The 27,196-nt window shown below is 41.9% G+C and overlaps 1 protein-coding gene across 1 annotated transcript; it reads left to right on the forward strand.

Annotated features, from left to right (window-relative positions):
- Positions 1 to 11,141: 11,141 nt before the first annotated feature.
- Helt (helt bHLH transcription factor) lies at positions 11,142 to 13,704 on the forward strand. Its single transcript, XM_040269820.2, has 5 exons — positions 11,142 to 11,222; positions 11,505 to 11,717; positions 12,124 to 12,228; positions 12,487 to 12,583; positions 13,045 to 13,704. The coding sequence occupies exons 2-5, from the start codon at positions 11,691 to 11,693 to the stop codon at positions 13,539 to 13,541; spliced, it is 726 nt and encodes a 241-aa protein (XP_040125754.1). The 5' UTR covers positions 11,142 to 11,222; positions 11,505 to 11,690; the 3' UTR covers positions 13,542 to 13,704.
- The last annotated feature ends 13,492 nt before the right edge of the window (positions 13,705 to 27,196 follow it).

The following is a 27,196-nucleotide window of genomic DNA, read 5'->3' on the forward strand; positions in this document are numbered from 1 at the left end:
GATCTTTAGGGTCTTAGAAATGTTTTCTGGCTCTCTTCCATATAAAATCTACCAATCATCTCCTTCCTGAAGCCATTTGTACCTTTGCTGCTAGGAATGCTAGGGCCCTCTAAGCTCTCCTGCTTCCCTTTTCCTTCCCTTCTCTTCCCATCTACATTCTTGATCAATGTACTCCACCCAGTCTTGCCCATGAGCATCCCCATGATTCTATCTTGGCCCCTGCCTGTCTCCTTTAAGCCCTTCCAAGGGATTCCATCCACCCTCACTGTCTATCAACATCTGAAGATGCTTCCTTTTTATCCCTGACCTTCAGTTTCATACCCTTACTGTCTTCCAGTCACGCTCTTATGGATATCCGCATGAACTTTAAAATCAGTCCAAAAGTAAAGGAGACCTCTTCTCCTATATTCCCTGTTCCCATGCCCAGACCCCCCCCCTCAAATGCCCTCTCTTTCTCCTATTGCCAATATCAGTGGAATCACCATCTGATCAATTCCAATACCAGAAATCCAGCTATCATCTTCTCTGTTCTCTTACCATTTTAAATCATTTTTTGAGCCTTGTTAATTTTATCTGTCAAACATGTTCAGCTACCCCTAATCCTTATTCAAATCCTAATTATCTCTACCTGAACCACTGTGACATAAAGAAGTTAAACTCCTTAGTGTCAAGTGTACCACCCTCATCCTTCCCCCATAACCTGACCCTCCATTCATTGTCTGCCACACCTTTCTGCATAATTCATGATCCACAATGTGGTTTTCCAAACTCAGACAGCTACCTCATGCCTTTGTGCCCCTCTGTGTGCCAATCCCTTTCTGAATGCACCCTTTCTGCTCGGCTTTGCTTGTCTACCTCTTTCTTACTGCAATAGGTTGCATGGTATCCTCTCTTCCCCCAAAACATGTCTTCCTGGAATGTAATAAAAATGTGAACTTCTTTGGGGAAAAGTTGTTTGTAGATATAATTAAGTTGAAGATCTTGAGATGAAATCATCCTGGATTACCTAGGCAGATAGACTCTAAATCCAATGACAAGTGTCCTTTTAAGGAGAGAAGACATGGAGGAGGAGAGACACACAGAGAGATGGCCATGTGAAGACAGAGGAGGAAGGAAGCTCTGCCAGAAGCTGAGAGGGACAAGGAATGAGTCTCCCCTAGAGCCTTAAAAGGGAAAATGCTCCTGCTGACACTTTGAATCTGGACTTGGTGGACTCCAAAATTGTGAGAATAAATTTCCATCATTTTAAGTTTCCTAGTTTGTGGTGGTTTGTTATGTAGCCCTAGAAAACAAATACTGAAGTGTGAGTATCTGTTAGGTTCCCACACGTGAAAGAAGAACCAGATTAAGGAGCGAGGCCTGGAGGACAGAGTCTTACCGCTAAGTGGGATAAATTTGCCTCTTCATTGGTCCACCTGCCTCAAATTGTACCCTCCTGCTTGTTGATTCAGTTTGCTTCATATTTTTTTTTTTTTTGGATTGAGCAGATGGACCAATGAAGAGGCAAATTTATCCCACTTAGCGTAAGGCTCTGCCCTCCAGGCCTCCCTCCTTAATCTGGTTCTTCTTTCACATGTGGGAACCTAACAGATTCTCACACTTCAGAACCCAGTTCACACAGCACTTCTTCCAGCAAGTCTTCTCTCATCCCTCCTATCACCACCCACTTCCCAACAGTTTTTTTTTTATCTATTCCCTCCCTGAATTTGTGTCACTCTAAAAGGTAGCAACCAAGTTCTGTCCCCATTGTGATGTGAGGGTCCAGCACCATTCCAGAAATGTAACAGGTACTCATCTACATCAAGCCTGAACCTCAGGGCTGCAGCTTCTATGGTCCAGACAGTCTGCCAGGGATTTCACCCATGTGACAGCTCTGAGTCTCACAGCAAGTCTAGATGTAGGTGCTATTGTCACTGCTTTATAGATGCAGAAAAGGAGGCTCAGCAACTTTCTCAAGGCCATTCAGTGAGCAGAGTCAGACTGGATGTCCAGAGGTCTCTGAAGCACAGGCCTAGTGATCATGAGCATAACCTGTTCAAAAGCCCAGATGCCAATGAAAAGAGGAGGTATGGGAGGAGAGTGAGGGAAAGATGAGATTTGTTGAGCTAGCATAGAGACAGAACTGGGGTGTGTGTGTGTGTGTGTGTGTGTATGTATGTAAATAGTAATGAGGGTAGTAGCTTAGTAAAGAAGACCATCTAACTTATAAAGCAGCATAAATACATTATAGTAGCATCAATTCTGAGTCCTGGGAGCAAGAGATCCTCAATTCAAGAAGGTGAGAAAGGCTGAAGAATGCAATGGGGAAGGGAAGGAAGGGAGGGAGAGGAGGAGGCTCAGCCCTCAGGGTCTCGGGGCACAAATGCTGTCTTAGTGTCCACAATGGCACTTCATCAGTGCAAAAGGCTTAATTATGACCCTCCCAAAACATCCAGGGCTTAACTCCAACAACCTGGGGAGGTCACCTGATGTGATAAAAAAAGAACTTTGCCCATGTGATTCAGCTGCAGACCTGGAGATGGACAGCTACCTAGGACAGCCACGGTGCAGCCATAAGTACTACTACAAGAAGGAGACAGGGAGGTGTGGCACACACAGAGGAGGAGAAGGCAATGTGATCATGGAGGCAGAGAACAGATATGAGTGTCATTACCACAAGTCGAGGAATGAAGCCAAAGAGGCAAAAAATGAATTCCCACCCTATCCCTGAAAAGTGTGGCCTGGCTGACACCATGATTTCAACCCAGTGCTACTGATTCCAGAGTCTGGCCTCCAGAGTAGAACAGAATAAATTTCTGTTATTTTAAGGCACCAAGTTTGTGGTATCTGTTATAGCAGCCACAGGAAACCAGTATACTAGGTCTTCCAAAATCATCTGCATCCTAATCAAAGCTGGTTATCTTGACAGCTTCCTTCAGTTTGGTGTTAGGGAGGAACCAAATCTGGTTATATCAGTTCATCCTAATGAGAGCACTGGAAAACAACTCAGTTTTTAAAGGAAGGGATTTGGAATTTCTCAAATTGATCTCTAATTGGTTAAATTTGATGTAAAAAAAATGAAGCAAACTGAATCAGCAAGCAGGAGGGTGCAATTTGAGGCAGGTGGACCAATAAAGAGGCAAATTTATCCCACTTAGCGGTAAGGCTCTGCCCTCCAGGCCTCGCTCCTTAATCTGGTTCTTCTTTCACGTGTGGGAACCTAACAGATTCTCCAGAAGTTCAATTTGTTCTCAGTGTCTCCAATGTTGCCCAACACAGCACCTGGCATACAGTAAATGCTCAATTCTGGTGATAAATGAACAGAAATGGCATCAGTCTCAGGTGACCGACTGGGATGGGGGTGCTGGGGCAATCACCTGATCATATAGGTTTGATGCTTATCAAATGTCTGCAACTTCATTTTTTGGTACTGGGATTGAACTCAGAGGCACTCAATAACTAAGCCACATCCCCAACCCTATTCTATATTTTATTTAGGGACAGGGTCTCACCAAGTTATTTAGAGCCTTGATTTTGCTGAAGTTGGCTTTGAACTCAAGATCCACCTGCCTCAGTCTTCCAAGCCAATGGGATTACAGGTGTAAGCCATAACCCCGGCTGCAACTTCATCCTTGCCTATACAGCAGAACATTATTATAATTTATGTTTCCTCTTCATTCTATGCCGTTTACAGCAATTTACAATAACTTCGTACTCACAGCAACTTGTGCCTCTCTTTTCTGAGAAAATGAGCCCTATAAAGCAGACAAAATCTTTATATGAAGTGTTAACTTCCCTGAGAGCTATATAAAGAACTCCACCAATACTCTAAGCCAAAGTTCTCCAGTGATACCTTCTAGATGGTTGCTCAAGTTAACACAAAGCAAGAAGCCATAATTACCACACACACACCAAAGGAAACCCCATTACTTACAATAATTAAAGTGCATAATGGACAGAATGCACAATATATGCAAAATACTTTTTAAGTGATAGTAACATCAAATATGGAAAGCAACACTTTCATCTGTCTTGTGATCTCCCTGTAAGTATTGTTTGTTTGTTTTTGGTATCTGGGTTTGAATCAGTGCCTAACCACTGAGCAACATCCCCAGCCCATTTTATTTTATTTGTGACAGGATCTTACTAAGTTGCTCAGGGCCATGCTAAATTGCTGAGGCTGGCTTTGGACGTGATCCTTCTGCCTCAGCTTTCCAAGCTGCTGGGATTACAGGTGTGAGCCACTACTGGCAAAGTTGGCAAAGTATTCTTTTTTTTTTTTTTGGTGTGGGGGGTAGTGGGGGTGGGAGATAACGGGGGTGGGAGATAACAGTCCTATTTTATATTTTATTTAGAGTCAGGGTCTCACTGAATTGCTTAGTGCCTGGCTTTTGCTGAGTCTGGCTTCAAACACGCAATCCTCCTATGTCAGCCACTGGGATTACAGGCATGTGCCACTGTGCCAAGCAAAGTATTCTTTCTTAATAATTATATTTATACTGTAGTCACTTAGTGCTTTAAGAGTTCGAAGATAAATCGTAAAATAGGACCAAGTGAGATATTGCCTATAGAATTAGCTCCAGCACTGATGCTAAAATAATCCTCAAATTTCTTCTCCCCATTTTTATCCCATTCAGCAAAAGTATATTGAGCCTCTACTACTTTCAACCAACCCCTGGAGATACATGCATGAAATATATCATTGCATGTAGAAGACACTACTTCTTGGAAGTTCTACAAATACTCTGTGGAATATTCAAACTACAAAAATCATGTCCATCATAGGAAGTCTTTTAATCTACATAGTTACTTCCAACCTGGAAGTTGCCACCACTTTTGCTCTCCAGTTGTCCTTCCTGAAGTGGCTAGTCCTACCTGGGATCTGCTCATCAGGTAGTCATCCGTTAAATGGTGGCCTCCAACTTCAGATAAAGCACTGCCTCTCAGACTTTTAAGTACACACAAATCAATTGGAAATGCCCTTCAAATACAGATTATGATTCAGATGAGGGGCAGAACCTGAGAATCTGCATTTCTAACGAGGGGCCTGGTGGTGACAATGACAACTGCAGGTTGAAAGACCACATGTTTAATAGTAAGGAATCAGAACACTTAGTTTTTATTTAAAGCAAAACAAAAGTGGGCTGGGGATGTAGCTCAGTGATAGAGCACTTGCCTAGCATGTGTGGCCTGGTTTAATCCCCAGTAATGAAAAATTATTGAAAATTTTGCAAAAGAAAAAAAATCTGAGGCCATGCAATTCTGAAGGTGTGTCTTCAGCAAGAGAAGCTACACCCATCTGAACCCTGCGACAGCTGGTGGTACTGATGGTTTTGGTGCTGTGACCTTACAGAGCAACCCACCTCCCCCCAAGTACTAAACCTTCAGAAAGAGCTCAAAATTGAAAAACTGAACTGCTTCAGAGACAAGAACAAAGGGAACAAAGATAAAATCTCTGGGAAATCATTCTATTACAGATAACAGACTTCCCAAGTCCCTGGTCCCTTTCAGGTTTGAGATTTAATAGACTCCTCCACTGTGTGTCCTTAGAGTAGGAGACAGATCTGTTTCTCCTGGGTCCCTCTTGCCTTTACCTGACTGCAATGACAACACTAATCCTACCAGATACTTCTCATTAATGTCACTGTTGGGTTGGGAATACTCTTGGTTACCCGAGGGAGCAGAGGAATCAGGGATGCTGAGTAAGAAAAGTCCAGAGAAGACTCTTCTCTGAGTGACCCCTTGAGACACCTGATGGCAAGCTGCTAGAATGGGTGCTTAGAGCAACTGCACTATGGCAGACCATGAAATATGTTCTTTCTTAAGGCATGAGCCTGCCGAGGGCAAGTACTGCACTTGGTACACCCCCCACCTCCCCCACCCCGGCTCAGGCCATGGTGCTCAGGCCATGCTGTCATTGCTGAGCTTCTGAAAGTAGAAGCAAAGTAAAGGAGGCTCCAGCACATGGTGATGCCTCTCATCAATGCTCACACATACTGAAGGCCTCAGGGTGTCCTACAGAATCATCCCTAAACTCCAGGGGTCTGTCTAACTGGACTCTCCTTCATAGTAAAAAGAGGGGTAAACTGAGGCATCAACCCTGGGGGTCACATTGCAAATCAACCCTTGGTGAAATGTTTTGTGACAGTGGCTTGTTGCATGCTATCAGACATCCCATTTCTCCTATTGCCATTCAGACTCCTCAACTCTAAAATGGGCTGAAGGATTCAATACTTTCATAGCACCTTTTCTGAGTGAATGATCCTGCTTGCTTGTCAGAACCCAGGAGTTGGGTTCTGCTTAGGAGTCTAACTGGTACTTTGGAAGTACGCTAGGATCAGCCACATTTGCATTTTCCCCACCCTCTGACAAGACTCCCTATACTTTCTCACTTGATTAAATCTCCAGTGTCATTGATGAATCTAGAAAGTCTTCTCTGTGTATTGGAGAAGGGAGGTGGAGGGAAGGATTTGAAATTACCCAGAACACTATGTCTTAGAGCAATTTGTCTGAAAATTCCATATATCCACAACATACTTTTCTTTCCATTCATTTCCCCTTTCCCAAACCAATAAATCTTCAGTTTATAAGACTGGAAAGAAACACAAAGAACCCATCTTTCAGTTTGGAAGCTACATGTCAAATGTATGAAATTAAAGAAATAGTAGTTAAGTGTGCCCATTAGTTTTCCATACCTGTGACAAAATACCTGAAAAAAACAAAGGTGGAAGAAGCTTATTTTAGGTCTTGGTTTCAGTCCATGGTTGGCTGGTTCCATCGATTTTAGGCCTGTGATATGGCAGAACGTCATGGTGGGAGCACATAATAGAGTAAATCTGTTCACCTCATAGTGGCCAGGAAGCAAAAAGAGAGTTTTATAACAAAGCTTCTTCCCCTAAATCCACTGACCTTTGAATTAAAACGTTAATTAATCTGACCATGAGATCAGAGACTTCATGGTCCATCACCTCCCAGTCACCTCTGAATATTGCTGCACTGGGGACACATGAACTCTGGGGGACATTCCAGATTTTAAACATAAAATCACAAAATTAAAAACATTATACTTATTCTTGCTGTATTCTTCAAAAGAGGTCTCTAGATGTCAGGAGATTAAGCAAAGAATATTTAATTTTTAATTTCTAAGTTGGCTTGCTTCCTGTTCTTTTTTGAAGTTGATTTTTAAATTGAAATAAAATTGTATGTATTTATCATGGTAGAGCAGATTTACTTTACCATTACAATAGATTAGTCAGCTTTCCATTGCTATAACAAAATACCCGAGGCAGTTAATTTTATAAAGAAAAAGGGTTTATGTAGGTTCCAAAGCCTGGTACCTGCATCTCTACTCATTTCTCATGAAGAACCTCTCTGTTGACATGATAGTAAATGTCAAAATGGGAACATATATAGGAGAAGAGATTACACCTCCATACAGGAATAAAAAGGGCTGTGTGGGGCCAGGCTCAAGGTTTTAGAACTACCAAGGGGTTCCACCAGAGCTACCTTAATCCTTTCTGAGGACACATTCCCAAAGATCTCACATCTGGCCCCATCTCTCAAGAGTTCCACCACCTCCCAATAGTACCACTGTGGGGACCAAAACTCCAATCACATGGACACTTGGGGCACTAATCCAAATCATAGCAAGCAGTGTTGAAACATACAGTTGTCCCTCCGTCTATAGGGGTTTGGTTCAAGGACCCTTCAGATACCAAAATCCATGGATGTTTAAGTCCCCTTATGTAGCATATTAACTATATACAATCCTCCTTATAATTTAAATCATCACTAGATTATAATACATAATGCCATAAACATGCTATTTAATGATTGTTTTACTATGTTGTTTAGGGTAAAATAAGCCAAAAAAAAAAAGTCTGGACATGTTCAGTACAGACACAATTTTTCCCTAATAATTTCAATCCAATTGGTTGAATTTGCAGATGCAGAAACAACAGATATGGAGGGCAACTGTATATAGGTTGTGAGATTGTGAGATGGTATATTTAGTTAATAACATATGTATTACTTCACATGGCCATTATTTTTGTGATGTGAAAATACTTACCATCCATTCCACTATCATTTTTCAAGAATATATCAACTTTAACTATAGTCTTCATGCTGTACAATAATAGATCCTTTGAGTTTATTCCTCCTTAGCTGTAAATATGTGTTCTTTGGCCGACATCTCTCCTTCCTAGCTTGCACTGGACATCCATGCAAATGTTTGAGGCATTTTAGTATGGCTATGACATTGAGGGTCTTCTGCACTTAGAGCTTTTTCTGGCTTCATATATACTTTCGGAGGACACAACTAGCAAGTGACCAGTAGGTAACCCTAGCTGTGAGAGTGGCATTCAAATACCCCCACTCATTTGCCTAATTTGGGCCAACTTAAATTTCAGGAGGAATCACCATGGCTTCTTTAGGGTGGTAAAGCTTTCTTAGGGAAGAGAAACATATGAACTAACTAAAAATATCATAAAACAACACAAAACCCACAATACACTAGTAAACATAGGGAGATGACTGCAGAAGAGATTAGCTGGCAAAGAGATGAGCCTTCTTTTAGATGCTTGGCCTGTACTTCCTTACTTTATTCTAGTGACCACCTTGTATCAAAGTAGCATAATTATTAACCCCATTTTACAGAGTAGGAAATTGAGGCACAACCGAGACTTAAGTCTGGTTTGGTTGGTAGGTGATGGAGCTGGAATGGAACTGGCTGTTCTGCTCCAGCAACCCCTGTTCTTCATCACTCTGCTCTCATTTGGGGGTGAAAATTAAGTCAAAATCCAAGAAGACTTGATCATCATCCCCAGAGGGAAGACCACGTGAACCCACCTTCTCCAACACACACACACACAGTGTGATTCAGGCCTTCAGGCAAGGAATGGAGAAATGAAATACATCCGTGGGGCTAATCTGAATGGGAAGAAGCATCTTTCAGGTGGTTCTGCAACCTAGAAGGGCAAGATGAGCATGCGCACCAGGGCTCCCCATCTGTATCCACTCAATCCTACCCACAAACTCAACAGCTCCAGGAATCTTCTAACCCGAGGCAAACTTTGAGCCCAGCATCGCGATCAAACCCAGAAAATTACACAGTTCGCATGGAAAGAAATTTAGCTGGTGGAAAGTGCCTGCAGCTGGTGGTTAACACCAGCAGTAAGAGGATCAACTCCTAGTCCGCGGGCCTAAGGGGGGCGGGGTGTGAGAAGTGTGCGCGCTTCTTTTACCCTTTCACGTTAGTTAATTTGGATAAGGGTTCGTGTTTAATCCCTTTGTGTGCGAGTGAATATGCTGAAATGGATAACCTCTGAAGGGACACCCGCGGCTGGCAAAGCAACCTGCAGGAGGGTGCGGGTCGTGTCCATTCTGGCGTGAAATAGAAAAGAAGCTGGAAGCCAGGCAGAGTGGGACACTCTAGGGTGCGTGATGCAGACCGACCCTCACACTTCCCAGGCTTCTGCTCGATTCCTGAGGCCCTGAACCCCAGGCCTGTCTCTGCGCCCTAGAGCTTTCTATGTGCCACCAGGCAGCAGGACTCCGCCCTGCCCACCTCTATCAGGGACTAAAACCACCCAAAAGAAGAGCCCGTCCCTGCCGTTGTCTAGCAAAGTAGAGAGAATTTAGGCGAGGATGGTGACAAAAAGAAGGGACAAGGTGTCTAAAGAGAAGTCTTCGCAGTTTCCAGATGGAAAAGATTATGAAAAGTGAGAAATTGGAGGCTCTAGAGCCGGTCGTAAAACAAAAATCGTTTTTATTGTTTCCATCTGCAAGAAAGCTCTTCCACCACCCACACCCGACAAATCCGGAGGCTTCAGAGGGTTCCAAGACAGCTAACGTGAGCTAGGAGGGTCGGTGGGGGAGGAGGTCTTGGGCAGCCCAACCAGGCTGCCCGCAGAGGCGCAGACGGCTAAGAGAGTTCCCAGGCGCCGCCGCCCCCCTCCTTCCCTTTGGGCCCGTCCAGCAAATTTCCTCCCTCGTCTCTGTTCCTGTCTTCCCTCCCTCCTCCTCCCCCGATATTTTCGCTTTCTAAAACCATAAAAAAGAGATCAACTTCCCTAACTTCACGGGGCCCTTTTCAGTGACAAATATTGATGCCCAAAGTGTCTGCGCTCTCCCGCCCCCAAACGTTAAGAAAAGGCGCCCGCGAAAGGGGGACATAAAAAGTTAACAATGCTGTGAAAATATGTTTGCAGAAAATAGACAATCGTTGGATTAAACGTATTCAAGTATGAAATAATGCCTTTTTGTGTCAAAACTTGGGCGATGGGCGGGTACAAAAGTTCCCTGTGGCAGCTACTTGCTCCCTTTGTGAGCCGTGCGCTTTGGCGTCTCCACTTGGGCGCATTACTCAGAGCCCTCTAAGCGCGATTGTTTCTCCCTTTCTAATGACATTTACCGGATCAAAACATGCTGTTAATTCGATCAGAAGGCTTCACCCTCCCTGACAAAGCCACAATAATTTCTCCTGAAGTTTGTTAAATTGACCAAAATTAGGCAAATGAATAGGGGTCTGTAGGCGCCCCCTCACGCAGGTGACGTCGCATAATGCTCGCCTGGGCCAGCTGCATTCCCCCTTTTCTTCTCGGCCCACTCTTCTCCGTGTTGCCCCCAATCCTCCCACCTCCCTCTCACATACATACACACACACACACACACACACACACACACACACACACACACACGCCTGCCTATCCTCCCTCACCCCCTGGCATTATTAAAATTTAGCCCAATGAAACTATTCATACTTTTCAATGGACATTTTCGTATAGGATAATAGGCTACAAATTGAGCCTCTTCCCCCCACGAAGAGAGAGCTGGAGGGGGGGAGAAAAGAAAGCAAGCGATGTGGTCAGGGAGTAGGGGGGGAGCGTCGCGTGCCAAAGACCCGCGGGAGGGGCGAGGCGAGGCGGGAGCCTCGTGTGCCAGCCGCAGCCCCACACCTGCCGGGATGTCCGGACAAATAAAGCGGTGTAAACAAAAAGGGGGGAGATGGACGTGTCACCAAGTCGTGTGAGAAAAGCCTGGGAACAAACGGGGCGCCTCCGTCTCCAAGAGCTCTCCCTTGAACCCGGCGGAACAGCCTATTAAAGGCTTACTTAATTACTTTAATGACTCTGGACAGGCTTTAAAACGCACTCGGCGCTGGGACGGCGGGCTTGCTGGGATTTGTAAACAGGCGATCGTGTGAGACTCAGCGGTGGGACTAAAGGAGGCGACACTGTTTTGTGAGGGTCCTCGCCCCCCGGTGCCCGCAGCCACTGCGCCCCTGCGCTCCGCGCCCAAGGCTGCTGCAGGCGCTCGCTCGCCCGCCGGCTCCAGTTTACCGCCTCCTTTTCCCGCCCGGGCTGTTGCCATGCAAATGTTATTCCTCAGCCGATCACGTGTCCTTTGAAGGGCCACGTGGATTAACAAAGCTGATCTGCCCCCAGCTCACCCCCCTCGGTTGCTAATTTTTTTTCTTAACTTCTTTAAAACTGATCTTGAATGCATACATCCTCCAAACGCAGATCCCCTAATCCTATGGAATAATTCAACTCGTGAATGCACTTGGAGTTTTAGATGACCGCTTTATAAGGCAGCCCCTCAGAGTTGGAAGGCTGCAGTCTACCTGGGACACTGGAAGAGGTACACGAGGTGGAAAAAGGACGGGTGCCTAGCGCCACCGCCTCTCCCGAGGGCGCATACTGACCAGGATGTCAGACAAGCTCAAGGAACGCAGAGTGAGTCGTTGCGCCCTGGTGGTGTAGGCGTATGACTCACCCACCAGACACCTGGCTAGACCGATGGGAGACTTTTCCACACGGGATTTTGCGTGTGGAGGAATCCTAAGTGGTTTGGGAAGGGGATGGAGATAAAGAAAGGAGAGTCCTCAACCTTAAGAGGGGAGAAGGTCAAGCCCAGAGGCTAGTGGCCACCTCTCCAAAGCCCTGACGCTCGGCATGGCTCAGTGACCTGAGCGGGTAGGGTGTTTGGAAGTGGAATGCGCCAGCACCGGCGGGAGGGGACAGAGCTCCCTTGGTCCTAGTTGGCGGAGGAGGATTTCCTTCTTGGGGAGAACCTCTGAGCCCACAGCTACTACAGCGGTGTCTTGGATAACATCCTAAATGTAAAAACCTCTGTTCACAGAGAACCCCTGTTTCTCATAAAGTAATAGAAAAGCGGAGGAGGGACCGAATCAACCGTTGCTTGAATGAGCTGGGCAAGACCGTGCCCATGGCCCTGGCAAAGCAGGTAATGTTTGTAGCGTGAGCCGGGTGCTAGGCGTTGAGAACCCTCCACTGTCACTCCCCGCGGAGAAGTGTGTGGACGCTTCGAGTACCGGCCTGGCTCACCTGGGAACTGAGCACTGATTGAACCTTATGCGGCTCTCACGCAGATCCGCCTTAGCGTTCTACTCTCAAGTCCGCTCCAGATAAAACCGTGCCCTCCCAGTCGGTTAGGGTTGGCCTGAGACCGCTGGGCTGCTTCAAGGAACCTCTCCTTTTGCAGAGTTCCGGGAAGCTGGAGAAGGCGGAGATCCTGGAGATGACTGTTCAATACCTGAGAGCTCTACACTCTGCTGATTTTCCCCGGGGAAGGGAAAAAGGTGGGCGTGGGTTAGGGAACCGGAAATCTGGGCAGGAGGGTTGCGCCACACTGAGACCTGGGGGCTGGGAGTGGGAGTGAAGGAGCCTCCCAGACAAATCTACTAGAGGGAAGTAGCCAGAGCAGAGGGACAAAAGGGGGTCTTGCTAAAGCAACTGTCCCGCTTGGGCAACGGCGAGGCGGTGAAGGAGAACTGGTTTCTAGAGAGGGTGGTTCCATCGCCTTTTTTTCAGGTGGGTGGGTGTGGTCAGGCTCTGCGGGAGGGGGGGGGAAGGGGTCTTTACCTCGAGGTTTCCAGTCTCTCAACTGTGAAGAGAAGAGCGCGCGCTTCAAATGAGAACCCTGATTGGAATATGTGGTGGGAGATGGCCAGCACCCTCCTTAAATCCGCGATAGGGAAGGAGCTGGTTAGGATTCTCCCCACCTCCCGCTTTGCTACCATTTTTCTTGCCCCTTCAGCAGAACTTCTAACGGAGTTTGCAAACTACTTCCACTATGGCTACCATGAGTGCATGAAGAACCTGGTGCATTACCTCACCACCGTGGAGCGGATGGAGACCAAAGACACCAAGTACGCGCGCATCCTAGCCTTTTTGCAGTCCAAGGCCCGCCTGGGCGCGGAGCCGGCCTTCCCGCCGCTGAGTTCGCTCCCGGAGCCAGATTTCTCTTACCAACTGCACCCTGCCGGGCCTGAGTTCGCAGGCCACAGCCCGGGAGAGGCCACTGTGTTCCCACAGGGCGCTGCCCCGGGGCCTTTCCCCTGGCCACACGGCACTGCTCGCAGCCCGGCGCTGCCTTACCTGCCCAGCGCACCCGTGCCGCTCCCAAGCCCAGCGCAGCAGCACAGCCCTTTCCTAACACCGGTGCAGGGCCTCGACCGGCATTACCTCAACCTGATAGGCCATGCCCACCCTAACGCCCTTAACCTGCACACGCCCCAGCACCCCCCGGTGCTCTGACACCCCTCCCCCCGCTAGTTTATTCTTCGCTTTGAGCGCTGCTTAGGAGAAATGCTGTATATATTGTACAGGTGTAAATACTGTGTTATCAAAATTCTGGGTGAGAAAAATTATTGAATTATTTTTCTTAAGAATCGCCCCTTGACAATAAATGTTTTCTGATAAAGACCCAAAGAGATGGATTTCTTTGTTACATGCTGTTGCTCATCCACAACCATTCCCTCTGACATGCTGAGGGAGCAATGCCAATAGGGGCCAAGGTAATGGCCCTCAGTAATTTATATGGGAAAGAATCCTGCTGCGGAGTCTAAAAGGAGTCTAAATGAAGCCCTGTGCATTTCTTAGAAGCATCTCTTGGGCGTGGGATTCTCAGCTCTCCAGGTGCTCCAAACCTCATCCACCTTGCATGCATCTTAGGCATTCGTCTCAGATGAGGGAAGAAGGACAGAGGCGAAGTATTGGGTCTCTGGGTCGCAGAATACTCAAATCCAGGGGTCCGCCCCAAACTCGCGTTGACAAACTTTCTCACCAGCTGGGATCTGGGGCCCCCCTCCTACCTCTAGGAGAATCTCCAGACGCCTGCAAAGTTCCGGGATCTGCAAAGCGAGGAAACCCGGAACTTCTGGGCCCATAGCAGAGTTCACAGCCTTAGCACGTCTCTATAAATAAAATAACAATAATAATAACTATAAAAATTTTAAAAGTGGGTTGTGTGCGTAGCAAGTAACGTTCTGAGTTATGTGTTGAAGTTTGCTTGACAGCTACTGGGAGCCAGAGGGCTCAGGGAAGCTGGTATTGCTTTCTGAGTAGAGGCAATAGGCAACTGAGAAGCCCCGCACAGGCCTGGCTGGAAGATGCTCTTTCTCAGGGAATTGTTGAGCTAGAAAACACTCACCATCAGGCCAATGGCCCGGGGTCCAGTCGCTGGGTCTTCTATTCAAATCTTGTAGCCTGCAGAGAAAGACTCTTCAGCATTTTCCAGGAGAGACTTTTTTTTAAAAAAAATCTCATTTCAACCAGATGTGATGAAGAAAGTCTGAGGTATAGGTAAGACTTAGCTGGTGATCCTTCAGGGTATTGTGGTGTTCAATTCCAGAGGATTTGTGCCCTTCTCACAAAATAGTGATATATTTAAAATAGCAGGCTAAAATCATATTTTTCTAAGGCCCAAGCAGCAAAGTAGGCCTCCAACTTGTTTTGTGTAAATAGGAAAATAAAGAAAGTTTCCAACCAACTCAAGTTGTTTGTGGAGATTTAAATGTTTTCCATCATTGTTTTTTTTTTCCTCTGAACTTCTTTTGTTTCTCAAATCTAAGGGTCTGCCCCAAACCTTTGTCCTTTAAATAAATAATCTGAAACTGTGTAGTATCTTTTTCCTCTGTGTCCAGAGGCATTTAACAGAAAACTAGTGAAGTGATTTGCCTTCTCCCAGATTATCCAGGACTGTAAATTAACTTATTTCTTTTCTCTGGACAGGGTTTAAGAGAGCTCTGACCTGGCCTGTTTACAGAGGTCATGGAGTGGGATGACATTTGTAAACCATCAAACTGCATTATATAGATAGGAAGGGAAAAAAAACACCTTCATTTCATTGTCCATAAAATGAAACTTATTGTATATATGTTTTAAGGGGGAGGAAATCTAAGAATATCAAAAAAGCATCTTGCTTGTAAAGGATTCTTGAAATATCTATGAAATGTGAGTTACCACTTTCCTTATGAACTGATAGAGCTGGAGCCTAGAAGAGTGAGGTCAGCGGGCTTCCTGGATAACGGATATACATGGGGCAACATGGGATAAAAACAAATTATGCACAAATGGGAGAATGGATGGTGCCCATTATTCGAACACATGTCTTACACCCATTTTCACCAGGGCTGGATACAGAATATGAAGAAGGTCTTTCAGGTTTTCTTTTCCCCTCTAAGCATTAAGCCAATCTGAATTCCCTTCGGCAGTGAAGCATTAAAGATATAGTGTTACCCTGGAAATATAAATTATTAATATATTCAGCATTTTTGTCACTTCTCAACTGTTAACCAAATTAGACAAAACTTTCTTTTGCTAAGTAGATTTTCTCTTTGGGATTAGCTTTGGGAATGCACAGGGCCACCACAGTAAAAACTTTGGTCATTTACATATAATTTTGCAAACTTCCACTGGTCCATGACAGTCTTTGTACCTCAAATGTTGGTATTCTTGATTTTTTTTTCTTTCTCATTTAACTGTGGAGGATAAAACCCTGCTTTGGATTTACAATGACTTTAGGATAAAAGTCTCCCTCCCCTTTCTCTCTTTCGTGTGTGTGTGTGTGTGTGTGTGTGTGTGTTTTGTGTTTTTCAGAAACCTTCCTTCGAAGTCCCAAGACACAATTCTATAGTCTTGGCCAAAAGTCAAACTTGGAATAGTTTGACTTTGCAAAAGATTAAAAATGTCACTACAAAATGGAATTGATTCAAATCACATTGTGACTTTAATGTGTTCTTTCTGCATTTTCTCAAAACGCTACTTTCAGCCTCTCTGTTTCAGACCCCCACCAGCTTTCCCCCTCTGTCTGAGTCTCTTATGCCCAATCCCTCCACTCTTTCTTTAAGTAAGTTGTATAGTAATGGTTTCCAAGAGAGGCCCAACCAAACCCAGAAATAACAAAAAACAAAAACCAGTGGGTTTGGCTGGAGGTAAGCCATTGTGATGCCTCTGAAAGGGGCAAGCTCTTGTTCCTTGGGCTTCATCCTTGAGTGGGCAAGAATAAAAATAATCATCCCCATGAAATCAAAGGTTTTCTCCAGGGGCTTGAGGAACAAAGCTCATGGCTGGTGCTTTGGGTCTGTCCCCGTGGCTCTGCAGGCTGGAACTAGTAGCTTCCAGGCCCTCCAGCCACCCCTGTGGAAAAGGGCGGTAATACAGAGCTCACTTGTGCTTCCAAGCGTTATTGAACAAAGACAGCCCCGTGTACATTGGGGGCCCCTCCAGTCTAGGCTGCTAGTTGCCAGGAAAGAAAGGTGGATGAACTGCTATGAAAGTTCCTGAGCCCACAGAGGTACTGAATTCCTAGGAACCTGATAATGGATGTTTTCACAGAGTCACACACCAAGAAAAGGAGGTGATGCCTGGCATGTAGCAGGAGCTCAACAGATATTTGCAGAATGATTGAATGAACTATCTAACAGTGCTGAGGCTCTTGGAATTCTGTGTCAGATCCTCCCAAATCTCTTCTTTCTGTCCCAAATCCCTCTTGTGTCATCAAAGATAAGAAAATAATTGTGTGCTGCCCCAGAAATCTGTGCCTTAAACTACACATATTCTGAGAATTATCAGGAGCAATTGCTGTACTTTTGCCTAGGAATCCTACCTTGCGGTCTGCAGCAGAATACACTATCTGGCTTGTTTGGTGAAGAGGGTTAACTTCCTGTAGGCCTAGCTAAATGCAAACCTCAAATAATCCTAAATTTGAGGACTCAGCTTGATGGAGTTGTTCTTTTCATGTGAAAAAAGATCTAAGACTGAGCTGGGTTAGATTTTACATTCTCTTCTGCTTCCTTAGATATTCCAAATGGCTTCTGAAACCAAGCCTCCAAGATTTGAGTAGGTATGTGACCTTAAATAAGTTGCTCAGGCTCTTTATGTCTGTTTCAGCATCTAGATAGAACATAGGTATACTAAAAGAGCATATCTCATTGAGTTGCTGTGAGGAGTAAGAGAATTAGTACATTAGCTCTGGGCTGGGGATGTGGCCCAGCGGTTAAGCACACCTGAGTTCAATCCCTGGTACAAAAAACAACGAAAGGAAGAAAGGAAGGAAGGAAGGAAGGAAGGAAGGAAGGAAGGAAGGATTGTTGAATTAGTTTATCCTCAGCCCTTTTTATTTTTGAGACAAGGTCTCACTAAGTTACTCAGGTACTCACTAAGTTGCTGAGGCTGGCTTTAAACCTGCTCTGGACAGTTCTGGGACATAACAGATGTACAATAAGTGCTATCTATAATATCAGTCTGTTTCTCATCTCTTCTAAAAAGTCATTGTCATTGGGCCACCTCAAACAAACAAAGAAGCCTGGCAAACCATTAAACAAATCTTCAACCCTGGGAATTTTTTTTTGAACCCTAGGGGAATTTTCTTTCTTTAGGGTAATTGGGGGTAGGGATCTCTAATTCCATCTTGTGAGCAGTCTTGGGGCTGTGAGTCTTAGCCCGAGATATGAGGGCTAATTAGAACCCCTCTAATAAATTTGAGTGCTATTTCTCACACATTATTCTTAAAAATATTTTTAATCAGCACATAATAATACATAATTGAAGGGTATAGAGTGATATTTTGATACATGCATAATATATAATGATCATTTCTGGGTAATTGATATATCTACCATCTTAAATATTTACACTTTTAAAATATTTATTTTAAATTCATACATGGTAATTGTATATACTTCTGGGATAGAATATGACATTTCAATACTTGTATACAATGTTTAATGATCAGATTAGGGTAATTGACACATCCAACACTTCAGATACTTATTTCTTTGTGTTAGAAACATTCAAAATCCTTTCTCCTCACTGTATTTTAAATATACAATTAATTACCAACCAGAGTTACCCCACTTTGCTACAGAAACATTATAAGTTATTTTATCCTATCTAAATGTACCCCTGTACCTGTTAACAATCTCTCTCTGTCCCTGCTTCCCTTCCTCTTTCCCAGCTTCTAGTAACCATTATTCTACTATTTCTATGAGATCAACCTTTTTTTTTTTAGCTTCCACCTATGTCTCATACTTTTTATATATAGAAATTTGGTTTTATGTTATTGAACAACAGCCCTTATACCTGTGTTCCCATATTCTCTCTCCTCATTCTAATGCCTATTAGAATACCAATCTTGGCAATAGCAATTTTGTTTAACAAAGGGGAGATAAAGTAATTCAACATTTCTTTTCTTTTTTGTACCAGAGGTGCTTAACCACTGAGCCATATCCCCAGCCATTTTTATTTTGAGACACAGTCTCCCTAAGTTGCTTAGGCCTCACTAAATTGCTGAGGCTGGCTTTGAACCTGCGATCCTCCTGCCTTAGACACTGGGATTACAGGCATGCGCCATCTTGTCTGCCTAATTCATATTTCTTATATACACTTTCTTTCTTTCTTTTTAACCCCCTTGCAGTTTTGGGATTTAACCTGGGGCCTTGAACAAGCTAGGCACATGTTCTACAACTGAGCTGCATCCCCAGTCCTCCTTAAAAGTACTTTCCATGGCAGCTTTAAACTCTTATCAGCATTTCTATCACTGGTTGCACTTAAGTTTTCATTCCATTTTTTTTTTTTTTTTGCCTTTTGTCTATCCCATTCATCACCTGCAACTTCACTAGAGGTTTTAGAGGCAAGTCTAATGAGATCTACTTTGCCATAGATAAAAACCTTGCTGCAGACCCCCAGCTCTTTGCATCTGAGCCCTGACTCACCCCCTTTCTCATTTGGGTTTCAGTTCCCAGTCCTGCTAGTTTTTGGATTGCTTGGCTCCTGACATCTGACTCTCTAGCAGGCATGGCACTTTACTCCATAAAGTACAAATAGTGAAGAAAAATATTGCTGCACATGAATGAAAAAAAATGGGGCCAGAGGAAAGAGTCACCCACTGAAGAGAATTGCTAGGTGAGAGCACCAGGGACCCAACTGTTTTGAATCATTTGGGAAGGTCTGTAAATCTGTTCATTATATTCTTTGACCTGCCCTGTATAATCTGGGCAGACCAGAAGCAAAGCACAAGGAGGGCTATAGGTGGTGTTACGCTGAATGGAGACATGGGAGAAAGTGGGAATGTTATTGAGACCACAGAAAGTGGGTAAAAGAAACTTAACAGAACAGGAAGTCTGGGCTAAGCTAAAAAGAGAAAGGATAAGGAAACCCTAGGTTCCAGGGAATGTGAGTACTTGTTGCTTTCTCTATTCCCAACTGTCCTTATTCATTACTTTTAATTAAAAATCAAGAGTCAGAGAAATATATTAGTTAAAACTTTATAAATATAATGAGACCTTCTTACTACAATATTTCTAGAAGACCTTTAGCAATGTTTGCAATGACACTAGAGTAAGCTTCCTCTGATATTGATATTGGTCTTTCACAAAAATACATTTTCATTTCCATTCACTAGTACCAGGACTTCATTTTATTTTATTTTATACAATCATAATTTCCATTATAAAATGGATATTTGACAGAATATAGATTTGTGGTCTGGCCCTGCTGCTCTTTCTAAATATAACATATAATACAGCAAGTGGAGATGATGCAAGTTTTAGGACTGGAGATTACAACTTTTCTCCATACTTTTGAAATATACAGCCATAATGAAATCTCTGTATTCCCAGCAAACTGGGTAAGCTTGAGGGAGCCAATTCTAGGCACTTGGAGAAGCTGTTCTGGAGAAAAGTCAAACTGGAGGGAAAGTCATTTGCAAATTTAGATTCTGGGGATAAGCCACAATCTATACATTTGTGGAAATCTCAAGAGTTCTGATTTCCCAAACCTTTGGTATTCCAATTTACAGTAAAAAGACAGACATTAACACAATAGAATCTTGTGGGTATTATATTACAGCTCTATCAAAAAAGAGAATAAAAGAAAGAAAGAAAGAAAGAAATAAAGAAAGGGCAAGAGCAACATGGATATTTTCAAATTGAACTGAAAAAATAGCTGTTCTGGCCTTGAACCCTAGCCTGATGATGGCCCAAACATATTTAGTGAGGGAAGGCATTTGATTGCTGTATCATTAATTTCAGAGTCAAGAAGTTCAGATAATAATTTTTTAGAATACTATTAAAAATAAAAGACAATTTTTAAACTATTGAATCTAGGATTGTGCTATCTCTTTGATATGAAAAGAACATTTATTAGTGAGAAAACAGTTGGAAACATTTCCAAGGATATTAGAGAAAGAGACTCCAGGAAAGGTTATTGGAGCATGCAAAAGGTCATGCTCATTGGATGACTGACATTTTGGAAACAAAATGCAGTAAATGACTTTCTGTGAGGAAGACAGTCCTACAAGTAATAATCTATAGGATGTAGACAAAGAGAATACCTGATGGGATTATCATGTACCCAATGGTGAATCTTTGGCATCAGACATTTGTTGTGATTTGCAAATTTCTTCCAAAAAAGATTTATAGTCTACTTTACCATCTAACTTCTGGTAATAATACTTCATTTCAACTTCATGATGGAGGAAGTTGCAGAGCTGACATGAATTCTGGGATACAATATGTATCCAGCTTCTCAAAAGCCTTTCATAGAATCTTCTATTCAGCCCAGAGATATAGAAAAAAATTATTGCATGAATAAGCTCTTACTCCCCTAATAAAAATATATATATCAAAATATAAATGTTCCCACCCTTCTCTTCTGCTTTTCTCTCTGTATCTCTCTTCCCAGCTTGCCTCACCCACTATTATAGGGTAGGAGTCAGTTATTCTCAAAGTTTCTTTTGAAAGTACCTTATGCAATAGAAAGGTCTTATTTCAAGATCTATCTTCACCCTACCCAACAGAGGTTCATTTAATCTATCTTCTTTGGACCTACCCCAACCCTTGACCAGCCTCCCTTTCTTCTCCTAAATTCCATATCCAAACTGTTATCAATTCATGCCAATTTTACCTCCTCTATCTTGAACCCATTCATTTCTATCTCCTCTACTATAGACACAGACCAGGCTATCAATATATCCCCTTTTCAGCTTCCTGTCCCAACTTTCCACCAAATTCTCCCAACCTCCATTTTTTGCTTTCTCTAATTCATTTCAACAGAGCATACAGGGAGATTTTTTTCCTAAAAATAAATTAAAAATTCTTGCATTTATATTAGGATAAAGTCCATGCTTTGTGAGGTCTTCCCCTGTGGTCCCTATATACTTCTCAGGCCTTGTTGCTAGATGCTACCCCAAACTCAACATCCAAACACAGACTCCCTTCATTCCTTGGGTGTACACAGCTCTTTTTCATGCCTGACTATTGTAAATGCTATATCTGAGAGGCAAAGAAAAGCTGAAAGTACCTTTGGCCTTAGCCAAAGGGTCAGCAAACCCAGACCTTGTTTTGATCTTGCTGTTTCTCAGGTGAAGGGCAATGCAACATTGTTTCAATTCATACAAATCTATATTTGAAATGGCTCCAGAAATTCTAGGTTCAAAACACTGGAAAAATTATATGAGATACATGCTCCATGATTTTTCTGGATAGTCAACAATGCTTCCAATCAAATAACATCATTAAGACACTATTATTGTCACTTAGAGGCATAGTAGTTAACAACACATGCTCTGGAACTCAGGTGCTTGGTTTGGAGTCCAGGCTCCCCCATTTTCTACTTGTATGTCCTTGAACGGATTGTTTCATAGTTCCATGCTTCAGTTTCCATCAGTTAAGTGGAACCATTGTACTTATCCCATTGGTTGATAGGAGGATTAAATGAGTTAATAGAGCTGTGGCTGGCCAATGGTCTGTGCCCTGTAACTGTTAGCTTTTAAACTGAAATCTTCATGAAGTTGCTTAAATGGAATAAAACTGTTTCCTTTGAACTTGGTAACATTTAAAATAGTGAATTTTGAAAAAAAATATTTTATCTTTTCACTGCACTTTTTCCCCTTGACCCAGTTTTAATTTTAGTGTTTTCTTCTTTGCAACAGGGATGACATCAAGAATAGAAGAAAGATTCTTTTTGTTGATTTTGATTTTTAGAACCTCATAATTGTCAGGTACAGGGGTAGCTCCGGATATTCCAAGTAGTAAGAGCTGAGACCAATCACCTGGTTGGAGGAGGGCAGATTCTGCATTTATACAACAAACACTCTTTTGGGGGTGGCCTTATCAGAGGAGTGGATATTAGGAGTGGGTTAACTCCCCTTGAGGTGTCCCTTGATGCCTCCCTGACCTGACACAGTGTTCAGTGCTTGTTTACACCTTGTCACTCATCTTCTTGTTATTATCTCCACTATAATCTCTGCAATAGATTTTATTACCCATAATTTGCTAATGTGGGTGACTCAGAGAGTTTGTCCAAAGCTATATAAGAATGTTATGGCAGATCTAGGATTCAAATTAGGGCATGTTTGCTTCCTAGTCTAGAGCCCTTTCTTCTATGCAACAGCTGCCACAATCAGGAACATTCTCACACTTCACTTTCTCAGAACTGTATGATCAGGCCCTAAGTTAAGGAATCCTCTTATTCCCTTGTACAAAGTTATGGTCCTCCATAAACTTCATAATTGAACAGTTGATTGTCCCAATGTATAGTCATTCCTCTGTATCCATAGGTTCCAAATCTGTGGATTCAATCAAACATGGATTGAAAATACTAGGAAAAAATTGCACCTGTGCTGAACATGTAACAGACTTTTTCTTTTTGTTATTATGTAATAAATATTCACATAGAATTTATAATGTATTAGGTATTATAAGTTATCTAGAGACAATTTAAAGTATACAGAGAAGGTGTCTAGATTATATGTAAATACTATACCATTTTATATAAGGGACTTGAACATCCATGGATTTTAGTATTCATTGGTGGGGGAATCTGGGGACCAAAAAATTCTACAGATATCAAGAAATGATCATACAATATCTAAAACTCAGTCTTAATTAATAACATAATTTCAAAGACAAGTTAAGCAATATGTGCTTACAGTAGGAAGTTGAAAACATAGGAAAAAACAAAGAAGGAAAAAAAAGAGTGAAGTATAGAATCCCACTGTCTAAACATCAGCACTTTGGCAGGGGTACTGGGTATTAAACCCAAGTTTACTTGACCACTGAGTTAAATCCCTAGTCCTTTTTATTTTTTTATTTTGAGACCTGGTCTCACTAAGTTGCTGAAGGTTCACTAAATTGCTGAGGCTGGTCTTGAACTTGGAATCCTCCTGCTTCAGCCTTCTGAGACAATGGGATTACAGGTGTGCACTACCATACCCTGCCAGATATAAATACTATTAACAACATCTTTATATACTTCCTTAAAAATCTTTCCATACGTACACTAATTTTTAATTTTTTAATTTCATTAGTTATACATGATAGTAGAATTCATTTATACACTTTAATATCTCATACATAGATGAGATATATTTCTCATTTTCTGAGTGTACAGGTTGCAGAATCATATTGGTCGTGTAGTCACTTATATACATACAGTAATAATGTCTGTTTTATTCTACTATCTTTCCTGTTAGAGTCTGTAAACAAGTCAGGATGGCGCCTGGCAAAATGCCAGAGGGAGTGGTTTTTGAAGTAAGGCCAGCGAGCCATTAAGTGTGGAGATTTCTTATTGGTTGACTGATGTATCTAGTTTATGCTAATAAAGATAAGCTGTGTGGAATGTATAAATACCGCTCCTGTCCTACAATAAACGGCTCCCACTCCTGCTGTATCAATCAACACAAGTTGTTGGTCACCCCCCTGGTTATTTTGCTGCAGCCGGACTGTGGCACTTTCCTATCCCAACAGTCCCTCTCCTCCCCTCCTATCACTTCTCTCTACTTAATCTAAGGTAACATTATTCTTCCCTAGTCCCCCTGCCTTATTGTGAATTAGCATCTGTATATTAGAGAAAACATTTGGCCTTTGGTTTTGTGGAACTGGCTTATTTCGCTCAGCATGATATTCTTGAACTCCAACCATTTACTGACAAATGCCATAATTTTACTCTTCTTTAAAGCTGTATTTATTTAAAGTAATATTGGTGAAAGGATGGGGAAAAAATTATCACTTATGAATTGTGTAAAACAAGCAGGAGTTTCCATTCTCATTTCAGATAAAGTAGACTTCAAACCAAAGTTAATCAGAAGAGACAAAAGAGGACATTTCATCTTTCTTAAGGGAAGTATATATAAGCAGGACATAACAATGATAAATATTTATGCCCCAAACAATGGAGCATCTATGTACATCAAACAAATCCTTCTCAATTTCAAGAGTCAAATAGACCACAATACAATAATTCTGGGTGACTTTAACACACATCTGTCACTACAAGACAGATCTTCTAAACAAAAACTAAAAAAGGAAACTATAGAACTAAATAATATCAATCAATAATTTAGACTTAACAGACATATATATAGAATATTTCATTCATGAACAAGTACGTTTTATTTTATTTTTATTTTTATTGATTTTATTTTTTAAATACATGACAGTGGAACACATTACAATTCTTATTACACATATAGAGCACAATTTTTATATCTCTGTTTGTATATAAAGTATGTTCACACCTATTCATGTCTTCATACATGTACTTTAGATAGTGATGTCTATCACATTTCACCATCATTGCTAACCCCCTGCCCTCTCCCTTCCCCTCCCACCCCTTGGCCCTATCTAGAGTTTGTCTATTCTTCCCATGCTCCCCCTCCCTACCCCATTATGGGTTAGTTACCTTGTATCAGAGAAAACATTCGACATTTGTTTGTTTTGGGGGGATAGGCTAATTTCACTTAGCATTATTTTCTCCAACGCCATCCATTTGCCTGCAAATGCCATGATTTTATTCTCTTTTTTTTGTTGTTGAGTAATATTCTATTGTGTATATATGCCACATTTTTAAAAATCCATTCATCTACTTAGGGGCATGTAGGTTGGTTCCACAGTTTAGCTATTGTGAATTGTGCTGCTATAAACATTGATGTAGCTGTGTCCCTGTAGTATGCTGTTTTTAAGTCCTTTAGTACAGACTGAAGTATAGAGGGATAGCTGGTTCAAATGGTGATTCCAGTCCCAGTTTTCCAAGGAATCTCTGTACTGCTTTCCATATTGGTTGCACCAATTTGCAGTCCCACCAGCAATGTATGAGTGTGCTTTTTCCCCCACATCCTTGCCAACATTTATTGTTGTTTGTCTTTATAATAGCTGCCATTCTTACTGGAATGAGATGATATCTTAGAATAGTTTTGATTTGCATTTCTCTAATTGCAAAGAGATGATGAACATTTTTTCATATGAACTGAGAAGTGTCTGTTCATGTGTTTGGCCTATTTATTGATTTGGTTATTTGTTTTTTTGGTGCTTAGGTTTTTGAGTTCTTTATATACTCTAGAGATCAGTGCTCTATCTGATGTGTGAGGGGTAAAAATTCGTTCCTTAAGATGTAGGCTTTCCATTCACAAGGAAACCCCTGCTTGTTTACACAATTCATAAGTGACAAGTGTTTTTTTATACCTAGCTGGAATGTAAATTAGTACAGCCATTATGGAAAATCACAAATCATAAATCATAAATCACAGATTGTTTCTTTTGCTGAGAAGAAGCCTTTAGTTTGAGTTCATCCCATTTACTGATTCTTGGTTTTAATTCTTGTGCTATAGGAGTCTTATTAAGGAAGTTGGGGCCCAATCCCACATAATGAAGATTAGGGCCTACTTTACGAACAAGTACATTTTAAATAGTTAATACATTTATATGGCACAAATGTTACAAGGAAATATGGTGGAAAAAAGATAGTCTTTTCAATAAATGGTGCTGACAAAATTGAGTAGGAATATGTAGAAGAATGAAATTGGGTTCCTTTCTCTGGCCTTTCAAAAAATCAACTTGAAATGGGTTGAAGCTCTAAAACTTAAGCCTGAAACTACAAAATCACTTCAGGGAAACAAAGGAAAACACTTTAAGATATAGATATAGGCAATGACTTTTTTTTCTTTTTCCTTTTTTTTTTTTTTTTAAAGATATGACCCCCAAAAGCACAAGCAACAAATATAAAAAGAGACAAATTGGATTACATCAAACTAAGAAGTTTCTAAACAGCAAAGGAAACAACAGAATTCAGAGAAAACCTACAGAATGTGAAAAAATATTTGCAAATAGTACATCTAACAAGAGTTTGAGATCCAGAATATATAAGGAACTTGAAAAGATAAACACTAAAAAAATAAAAAATAAAAATAAAAATTCAGTTAAAAAGAACCAAATACCCCTCAAAAGAAGACGTATGAATGAGTAACAAATACATGAAAAAATGCTTAATTTCCTTACTCATCAGAGAAATGCAAATCAAAACCACAATGAGATAACATCCTACTCCAGTTAGAATGGCCATTATCAAAAAGAGAAGTTAACAAATGCTGATGAGGATGTGGAGAAAATGGAACTCTTATATCTAGCTGGAATGTAAATTAGTACAGCCATTATGGAAAACAGTATGGAGATTTCTCAGAAAACTAAAAATAGAACTAATAAATGACCCAGCAATTCCACCACTGTGTATATACCCAAAGGAGTTAGAATCTTTCTGCAAAAAAGATCCTTGCACCGCCATGATTATTTCAGCAATATTTATAATAGCCAGAATGTAGAATCAACTCAGATATTCTTCAGCAGATAAAGAAAATGTGGCATATTTATACAATGGAATACTACTCAGCCATAAAAAGATGCAGCAACATGGACACAATTGGAAAGCATTATGTTGAATGAAACAAGCCAGACACTGAAAACAAAATACCACATGTTTGAAAATAAAGGAAAAAATAAAATATAGGAAAAAATATAACTCTTGTTTTCACTCATTTAAGGGAACCAATAAATCAAACTTGTAGAAGTACTGAATGGAATAGTGGTAGTTAGAGATGGGAGAGTGGGAACAAAGAGAAATTAAGAGAAACTCTTAGG

Source organism: Ictidomys tridecemlineatus, chromosome 14 (genome assembly GCF_052094955.1).
Source record: "Ictidomys tridecemlineatus isolate mIctTri1 chromosome 14, mIctTri1.hap1, whole genome shotgun sequence".
In the NCBI taxonomy this organism is placed as follows: domain Eukaryota; kingdom Metazoa; phylum Chordata; class Mammalia; order Rodentia; family Sciuridae; genus Ictidomys; species Ictidomys tridecemlineatus.